The sequence below is a fragment of the Sprattus sprattus genome (assembly GCF_963457725.1).
Source record: "Sprattus sprattus genome assembly, chromosome: 2".
NCBI lineage: Eukaryota > Metazoa > Chordata > Actinopteri > Clupeiformes > Clupeidae > Sprattus > Sprattus sprattus.
Genome location: NC_137921.1, coordinates 12,200,536 through 12,210,535, shown reverse-complemented (window position 1 = coordinate 12,210,535; position 10,000 = coordinate 12,200,536). Strand labels below are relative to the sequence as shown.

Genomic DNA, 10,000 nt, shown 5'->3' with positions numbered 1-10,000 from the left:
TTTCATACTTGTTTTGATTCCCCCTGTGCATACTGCATAGAGAACAATGGTTTCCGCCTAATGTAAACAGTATTCATTCGGAGTGGCTGGATTTTCAGATAGTAGAGCTGGATACTGGCACAAATACACAGCTAACGATTCGATTCAATCCGATTTGATTTGAATCCGATTCAATATGAATAAAAATGAGATATGAAATACTACATAGTATGTAATGTTTAAAAATATCTGAAGAAGGGTCACTAAATTCCCCCTCGTTTTCAAATGGAATGGATGTAATATATTTTTGGCCACTGGTGGAAATTTTCCGAGTTTACTATTGCAAAAAATGGAGAGCTATACAAATGCTTAGCAAACTCTGGTAGGTGTACACCCCTGCCTATGTCATCTTGATTGTCTGTTTATTATATTTCCATGAGTAAACTGTGCTCCCATAACCCTTATCTTATTCCTCTTAACCCTGTCTTTAATTATAAGTTTAAGGACAGAAGTGGGTTTCAGAGGTAGATGGATGATTTGTTGCCGAGTGTCTCTCACCTGCTTTGATTGGGTCGGCCTCTGGATCACAGGCCATGGGCACCGGAGGTGACGGGGAGGAGGTGGGCACTGGGGGAGGCTTGTCACTCTCCTGTGGGCGACTCTTGGAGGTCTCTATGCCTTTGACCCTCCTGGCATGGCGGTTCCCCTTGTAGTGAGCTTCTGCCTGACTCTATGGAGACAGAAAGATGGAGAGAGAGAGAGAGAGAGAGAGAGAGAGAGAAACAAACAGAGAGAGATACAGCATTTAAATATATTATGCCAAAACCGACCTGTCACAACATGTGAGCTACCTGAGACATTACCTGAGACAGTGGAAAACACGGTCACAGAACACTCCCACAAGAGACTCACACACAACCCCACATACTTTGCTCCCCCCTCCAGCCCCAACACACACACACACACACACACACACACACACACACACACACACACACACACACACACACACACACACACACACACACACATTTACACAGTCCTGACACAGTGACACAGTACACCCTCACACTGAACAAAGACAGCGCACCCATCCAAATAAGGGCCCTGGGTAACCAGTCCCCTGTTACTCTATATCCCTCCCTGCCTGGCCAGCAGGACACAGATGGCTGACAGGCAGGCAGGGAGGGAGGCAGGCAGCTAACACCGGCAGCCCGGGAGGAAATGGAGTAGGAGAACAGGTGACATGATCGTCACTGAACCCTGATCAGGAGTTGTGGAAACCAGAACCGGCAGGCACCATGGCCGGGCGGGGGCTCGGTGTACCCATGTCTCTTTACATTTCCCCCTGAGAGCCCCCAGCTCCCAGACGGAAGGGCAGGTAGTGGAGTGAGCGGCGGAGCGTGGGGCCCTAGGGAGTGCACACACACATACACACACACACACACACACACACACACACACATACGCACACACACACACACACACACACACACACACACACACACACACACACACACACACACACACACACACACACACACACACACACACACACACACACACACACACACACACACACACACACACACACACAAAGATCTCATCCGTCAGAAGAGGCATTATAAGGCCCTGCTGAAGGATGGGCTGATAGAGCTCAACTCAGGCCAGGGGAATGCCATTTCATCTGCGCCATCCCACCTAAAGCCCTTCCTCTCTCCTGGAGCCTTGCAGCTTTCCGCACACTCCCACTTTATGCTATATGCAGGCTCATACGTCTGACAGCTGGCGTAACTTTACACAAATGCCAACCTCTAGCTGCCAGACCGACAGTGTCACTCTGGCCAAGACAAACACATCGTCAAAGACTTAACTGTTTGCAGATACACATTTGCAGGGCCCGCAAAACCACTTACCTGACATCCCAGGACAATCAAGTTTATCCGTTGGGCTACCAAGATGTAATACCACTCTGTCCGACGGGCTATCAGAATGTACCCCCTATGTGAAGTAAAGTCCCCTCCTTTATTAGCCTTTTCTGCTCTTTTGAGTGCTATTAGGTAACACTTTGACCTGTTGAGTTGTTGATAATGAGGGTGTATCTGCTGGGAAGTGTACGCGTTAATCAGAAAGGTACTAGTCGGGTTGTGTTGGAACCCTCTGCCACACCAGCATTCCACACAAAATAGAGCACCAGAAAACCTTTGCGGGTATATTTCATACCAAATTGATGTACAATATGACTAAAAGTAAAAACAAAACAAAAAAGTACATTTCAAGTTTTGTCACAAAGATATACTTAAAGAGAATAACTACTAAAAATGTTTTTGATATTTTACATTTACGTTACACATGATGATAATTATGCTGACTGTTGCAGGCCGTGCTTGTTAAATAAATGTTTTTATTTGTATTGCTCTCGCGAATACATCTACCCTTCTACATTATAAAAAATCTAGTCGAATTCATCTTGGTCAACCAAAATTTGAAGAATGCCTGCCACAAGGGCTACCAGGGCTTTAGCCCAGATTTGTCTTAGAATCGTTATGCTGCAGGGCAGCAGAGCCCAAATGTCAGCTCTTAGAGGGTTAAATTACAATGATGAATGACGGCAAGGTTGTGGTTTGAAATGTAAACAAAGGAACAACAAAAATATATTACTAATCCTCGAACAATACAGTTTGTGGTTACTTCATCCATCAAGTTTTCAGAGCAGCTTTTCAGCACGGGGGAGGTTTGTTGACTTGACCCCAGCATCCGGGGACGGTGTGGATATTTCTAGAAATACGCACGCAGGGGCTGTCGCCGGTGGTCTGTGTCCTCATTATTGAGCAGAAGAGCCAGCGTGGCAGTAGAGCGCTAGCAGCGCAAAACTTCAAATGCACACACACACACACACACACACACACACACACACACACACACACACACACACACACACACACACACACACACACACACACACACACACAGATGCAGCAAGCAAAGAGACAGAGTTGGTATTTGTGTAGGACTGTGTCTATGTGTGTCTGAGTGTGTGTATGACTGTAGTGACGTTAGTAAATATGTGTGTGTGTGTGTGTACATGTCTGTGTGGAGTTTGTTTGTGTGTGTGTGTGTGTGAGGGTGTGTGTGTGTGTATGTGTGTGTGAGTGTGTGCACACGCCTGAGAGAGAGAGAGAGACAGAGTGGGCTCGGACGGCAGCCAATCATTATTGCATGAGTATGATGATGATTATTAAGTAGCAGGATTATCGTCCTTCCCTCATGAAAGAGAGAGCCAGAGAGCTGGTGACAGCTGAGAGCTGCAGAGATATCTAGTGGCCACGCCGGGGGAGGGAGGGAGGGAGGAAGAGAGGGACAGAGGGAAAGATAGAAAAGGTTGACAGAGAACAGTGAATGTGAATGACGGAAGTCAAAGATAAACATAGTGTAGAGAAAGAGGGAGAGAGGAAAAGACAGACAGGACAAGAGAGATGGAGAATGGGTAGACAGGGATTCTTGGACAGATGACAGAAGACAGCGAGAGGAATAGAAGGGAGTAGGGGGGGAAGCCGGGCGTTGGCAGCCCAGGCCGAGGAGGGGTATCTGGGATAGGACTCGCTGGATGCTGGGTGCTGGATTGAGGCTGTGGTTGAGCTGGCAGCTCCAGGCAGCTGGTGCGGGAAGACTGCTCCCCACACCCAGCGCCTGTAATTGGTGATGATAGAGGCGGTGCCATATATAACCGTTTCTTCCTTTAATCCCCCCCCAGCCCCCATGCCCCCCCCTTTCGGCGGTCTTAAGAAGCTGGCAGCCTAAAGCTGAGAGGGCACAAACAAGGAGGACATATTTCTCACTCTAATCTGCAGAACAGGCACGAGGGGAGGGCTCTGGTGACCTTCAAAGAGACAAGAATGACAGCGAAGGTCATGGGAGCTGAGAAGGTTCTAGAAGGTTTAAGGTGTGTGCTATGAAAAGGTTCTAGAAGGGTTAAGGTGTGTGCCATGAGAAGGTTCTAGAAGGGTTAAGGTGTGTGCTATGGGATGGGACAGCAAGGTGGCTGCCTTCATCACATGGACAATATGAAAGACATAATGGGAAAGCAGCACAGAGGGAAGAGGGCAATTTCCAAGGACAAAACGACAAAAATACAGCAGTTACATGCAGTTTCCATAGCCTGTCGCTAAAGCAATAAACACCGTCGGGAAGGAGGGGGAGAGGGATGCAGGGAGTGGGTGGGGGAGGGGGAGAGAGGTTAGCATAACACATTAGCGTAAAAAAGCCCTTTAAAAAATGCCAACGCAGAAACCTGACAACCACTGTGGATGTCACCCCTAGAAGTCAGAGTTGCAGGGGAGTGGGGGTGGGGGTGGGCGTATAGCACACGCACACACACACACAGATTCATGCTGCTCGTGCTGCGGTGGCACCGTGGTACAGCGCAGTGACATCACTCCTGCTGCAGCGCGGCAAGGTTACTCCTGCATAGAGCCGCAGGAAACACAGAGGGAGGCAGACACGGCCGGTCGGCCGCCCAGCCAGCCACCCAGGCGGACGGACAGGAAAACCGATGTGGCAGGCAGGCAGACAGACACAAAGACAGACAGACAGACAGACAGACAGACAGACAGACAGACAGACAGACAGACAGGGAAGGCGATGTGGCAGTCAGGCAGACAGACGCACAGGCAGACATACAGACAGGGAAACCGATGAGGCAGGCAGGCAGGCAGGCAGGCAGTCAGACAGACACAGAGGCAGAGAGGCAGAGAGGCAGAGAGGAAGAGAGGAAGAGAGGCAGAGAGGCAGAGAGGAAGAGAGGCAGAGAGGCAGTCAGACAGACACAGAGGCAGAGAGGCAGAGAGGCAGAGAGGAAGAGAGGCAGAGAGGCAGTCAGACAGACACACAGACAGAGAGGCAGAGAGGCAGTCAGACAGACACACAGACAGAGAGGCAGAGAGGCAGTCAGACAGACACACAGACAGAGAGGCAGAGGCAGAGGCAGAGAGGCAGTCAGACAGAGAGGCAGAGGCAGAGAGGCAGAGAGGCAGTCAGGCAGAGAGGCAGTCAGACAGAGAGGCAGAGGCAGAGAGGCAGAGAGGCAGAGAGGCAGAAAGGCAGAGAGGCAGAGAGGCAGTCAGACAGACACACAGACAGAGAGGCAGAGAGGCAGAGAGGCAGAAAGGCAGAGAGGCAGAGAGGCAGTCAGACAGACACACAGACAGAGAGGCAGAGAGGCAGAGGCAGAGAGGCAGAGAGGCAGGCAGTCACACAGACACACAGACAGAGAGGCAGAGGGGCAGTCAGTCAGACAGACACACAGACAGAGAGGCAGAGAGGCAGAGGCAGAGAGGCAGTCAGTCAGACAGACACACAGACAGAGAGGCAGAGAGGCAGAGGCAGAGAGGCAGTCAGTCAGACAGACACACAGACAGAGAGGCAGAGAGGCAGAGGCAGAGAGGCAGTCAGTCAGACAGACACACAGACAGAGAGGCAGAGAGGCAGAGAGGCAGAGAGGCAGTCAGTCAGACAGACACACAGACAGAGAGGCAGAGAGACAGAGAGGAAGAGGCAGAAGGAAAAGCAGGCCGTTTCCCTGCTGGGGGGCTGGAGCGGCTGTGAGAAGCCGCCGCTGCAGTGATGAATGCAGTGCCTGATAAACAGTGGCAGTCAATCTGCAGCCCGCTCCCACAGTAAATATGCCGGCTTCTCAAAGAGGAGGATTAGGAATATATGAATCCATAATAGTGGAGAGGGGGAGGAAGGGGGAGGAAATGACAGGCAGTAGGGATGGTAAGAGGGAGGCTTTGTTAGGACACATTGTATTCTGCTCATCACAGTGTAAAAATGGACGGAAAGAGAGGGAGAGCGGAAGAGAGAGAGATGGAGGAAGAGAGATAGAGCAAAAGAAAGGAGGGGAAGAGAGAAGCATAGCTGGTAGTGCTCTGCATGATTGATTAATTTTAGAGTTTGGGATTAAATCTTCTGAGTGGAGTATACAGAGACTGTCAAACTGGTCGTAATGAAGTCCATGATGTACAATTTCTCCCAAACTAATAAGCCGACAGAACTGATTAGCCTGGACTATGTGTGATACCACTCTCTTGAGTCACAAACAAGGCATTGCACATTTGCATGTTTTTAAGTGTGTGTGTGTGTTTATGTGTCTGTGTGTGTGTGTGTCTATGTATGTGTGAACCAGTGTCTATGTATGTGTGAACCAGTCTAAAAAATAGAGTATGTGTATGTGGTGCTAGTTTAGTTGTTGGAGGCAGCCCAGACCCCTGCATGTGGTATGTCCTATGCAAGTAGGCGAGCGAGGGAAGGTGTTGAAATCATTTGGAGGTCTTTTACGGACCTCGACAGCTGCCGGGGTCTTAGATGTCCTCTTAGAGGTGGGGTACTTAATGTTTTATTGGTTGGCATGCGTCAATATTTACAGGCATGCGGCGCAGTATGTGTCAAACTAGTGTAACTAGAGGGGCTATAAGTAGAGGGCCTCCTCTTGACAGCAGAGCCTGGTATACCACCTCCAGCGAGATACACGAGGATTCACAAACATCTTGGGTTACAGTGCTACTTATACCAACACCCATTAAGGAAATAAATCAAAAGCTAAGGATCAAATAGGATTTGTTGTTAAATTTTGATAAGATTATATAGAAAAATTAACAGCTTAAAATAGCAACTTCCCCCTCCCTGAAATAGCCACCTCCGCTTGAAGTTGATATAACATTTACTGACCTGTCGTAAGATGAGTGTTAATAACCCCCCATCCCTCGCTCCCTAATCACTGCCTTAGGCACAGGATAGAAAAGCCACACCCACTCCCCACCAGCATTACCACCATGGCCAAGACACCCCTGGAGCTGTGGCTCGTGGACAATGGTAAATGACTTTGCAAACCGGTGTGTGTGTGTGTTTGTGTGTGTGTGTGTGTGTGTGTGTGTGAGTGTGTGTGTGTGACAAGGACCCATAAGATTACAGCACTGTACTCTGAGGAGACCGCAGAGCCAGGCTGTGATTACAGCCCCGGGTCGGTAAAAATAGCTTGGGTGGCAGGCCGACTCCCAGGCCCAGCGAGAGGCTCAGGGGAGAGGCCTTCCTCTGGTCGCACAGCTGACCCACAGGCCTCAAGAGGCCACAGCTGCCACCAGAACAAGATTCCAGATCCAGGCTTCTCTCTTTCTTCTTTTGTGCTGTTTTTCCCTCTCAGACGCTATCCGTTGCACGTTTTCCTTTTTCTAAAAAATAACATCGCCTTCAAGGGCCTAACAACACCTAAAAGCTGACTGTTCACAGATTAATACAGATTAGTAAAAGTAAACAGCGGCAAAAAGCACGCAATTATTCTATTTCAGGCGTACCATCCAAATACTGTGTGCCAAGATGGCAGCCGCATTGCTGGATTTTATTTATGTAGCTGGAGGGTTTGAAATTCACCAGCAAGCCAAGCTGAAATTATTTTCCATACCCCCACCCCAGATCTTAATCAACTTTTGGTGTTGATGGGGGTAGAAGAAAAGGTTCTTTGAAATCCGAGGACGAAAAAAAAGATCCCATTTCACACTGTCAGCTTCCAGCACAACAAAAGAGCCTTCCACTACTGTGCAATCATAGCTCCAGCGGTTGGCTTTATTCTGGGGGCTGGATGCTGTACTAAGTATGCAAATGTGCTTCCAGCTTTAAGAAAACTAACAATGCACAGTACGCACAAAGCCGTAATGTTGGAGACGTGGAAATACAGGAGGTTTCAGCAACACGTACGCCAACACTGCTCAGAGAAATCAGGAGGCCAGCCAGAAACAACCAAATCAGTTCAACCATAGTGAGAGAGCACGTGGAGCTCACACAAACCCATACAGCCAGCACTGCAGTTAGTTTACAGCAAAGTGTACACACACACGCACACTTACACACACACACACACACACACATACGCACACACACCAACACACACACAAAGCCACCCATAATGAAGAGCCCATAAACTCACCTCAGAGTTGAATCGAATCTGGCAGACGTTGCAGGAGATGATGGGTCGTTTGGTCTTGACCAATGGAACTCCAAAGGTGTGGTTGATCACAGCCTTCTGCACAGGGTCCATCTGAGAACGGGACAGAAAGACACCGACAGAGACAGAGAAAGTGAAAGAGAGAGAGAGAGAGAGAGAGAGAGAGAGAGAGAGAGAGAGAGAGAGAGAGAGAGATGGAGGAAGAGCAGAGGGAGAAAGGAGAAAGTAAAGGAGATGAGAAATGCGACTCTACTGAGGCAACTGAGCGTGTGTAATATAGACAAGGTCATTAATCATGATGATGGACCACGGTGAGTGCGATCAGCCTGACACAGCAGGGAGGCAGAGAGAGGGGTTAGGGCACCTGTGCAAGCAGCCTCCAGTCCAGCCTGTCTTACATTCAAAAGACAGAACGAGTCCAACAGAGGGCCCCAGTCTTCCTGAGATAGCACTCACTCACTAGGACCATTACTCTTGAATCCGTCCCCTTAACTAGGCAAAAACGAGCACTAACCCTGGTGCCTTAGCGCGGGGCCACTCTGGAAGTGGAGACAGTTCACGGATCATTTTGACAAGCGGCAGCCCCTGGGCCATCTGGCAGTTGGCATTTGTTTCCTACAAGGCTAGAAACGGCGCGCTAATGCCAACTCTTTTGTCAGACGTGACCCATGTGACCCGCAGGCCGGTGATACACCGTGAATCCACTGTTCTAATTGTTTCAGCTGGGGTGTCCATCATCGGGAGTGTGTATGAGTGTGTGTGTTTGTGTGTGTGTCTGTGTGTGTTTTGAGAAGTGGGGGGGCAGGCTTTCAGGGTAAATTTAACTGGCTAGCTTTAGCGTTGGCATATAGCGCCAGCAGCTAAGCCCCTGCTTAGGGTGCGCTCCAGACAAAGACCAGGGGAGCCCAACCTGATGAAGGGTCTGCAACCTTTATTTTAGCGCGGTTGAGATTCAATTTGCTCTGTGATGACAATTAATTGGCATAAGCACTGCTTGGCAATCCGTCTCAATGGAGGCTTTCCATTCTAATGAATGGCCTAGTGTGCCTCACGGCCAGGGAGTATTGATGTGACAGTAACAAGAGGATTTATTTGTTTAACTGTCTTTTACATTTACAAGGTGACATTTGTTTTGTTGAAAAAACACTAGTCTAGCAGCCTTTTAAATGGCAATGTTTTTCACAGTCTGAGGACCTTCACATTTAACATTCTGGACGCAGTAAACAAGGCACTTTGCATTCCTGTTGATGTTCACAGCCTCAGCTCTGCTTACAGAAGACAGTCTCTCACATACTTTTCCAGCAGGCCTCCAAAGAGAATACAAATTCATTGGGATGGGAGGTCCGCCTCTGTACCCCAGCATCTAAGAACAGTTGGTTTGTCAAGGCAGTCTGCAATAACAGCTCCACTTGGCTGCCATGCAAGGGAGCGGCTGAAATGAATATTCTCTGAGCAAAACAAAAACACTTTCAAAATCGGCATGGGGCTTGTAGCTAGGCAACCGGCAGCCCCCCCCCCCCCTTGAAAAAAGTAAATACATGAAAATACTTGAGACAGAGAGCAGGGTGACAGCACAGACAGGCACCATCTGTGGGCTAGCAGGGCCTTGAGGCCGGACATCCTGAGATTTCGCCTCCTTATCAATCTTGGCTCACCTCCACCCATCATCTTTCTCTCTCTCTCTCACTCGCCCTCTTTCTCTCTCTCCCTCTCTCTCTCTCTTCATCAGGGTTCCACTCATCTGCGGCGTTCCCTACAGGCTCACAGAGAGAAGCGGTACAAACACACACTCATGGCCTCTCTCTCTCTTCATTCTTGTGAACCTCTGGGGATTAGCCGAGGCTACCCATTAGCTAAACAAGCAAGGCAGCAAGCTGATACATTTTCACACTGAATCTTCAGCAGGCACACATTGCTTATAAACACAGACTTGCCAAGTAGGGTGGATTTTTTTTGTAATTTGTGGGTTCAAAGATAAAGTGTCTTCAACAAACAGCTGGTTATACAGGCCATTTAATGTTAGCT

The 10,000-nt window shown here is 49.0% G+C and overlaps 1 protein-coding gene across 1 annotated transcript in view; it reads right to left on the bottom strand.

Annotated features, from left to right (window-relative positions):
* znf385a (zinc finger protein 385A) overlaps positions 1 to 10,000 on the bottom strand; it is a 26,961-nt gene that overhangs the window by 15,501 nt on the left and 1,460 nt on the right. The window contains exons 3-4 of the mRNA XM_080833052.1: positions 7,958 to 8,068; positions 538 to 709 (exon numbers count right to left, since the gene is read on the bottom strand). Coding sequence (XP_080689178.1) covers positions 538 to 709; positions 7,958 to 8,068 — 283 coding nt within the window. The remainder of the gene's footprint in view (positions 1 to 537; positions 710 to 7,957; positions 8,069 to 10,000) is intronic.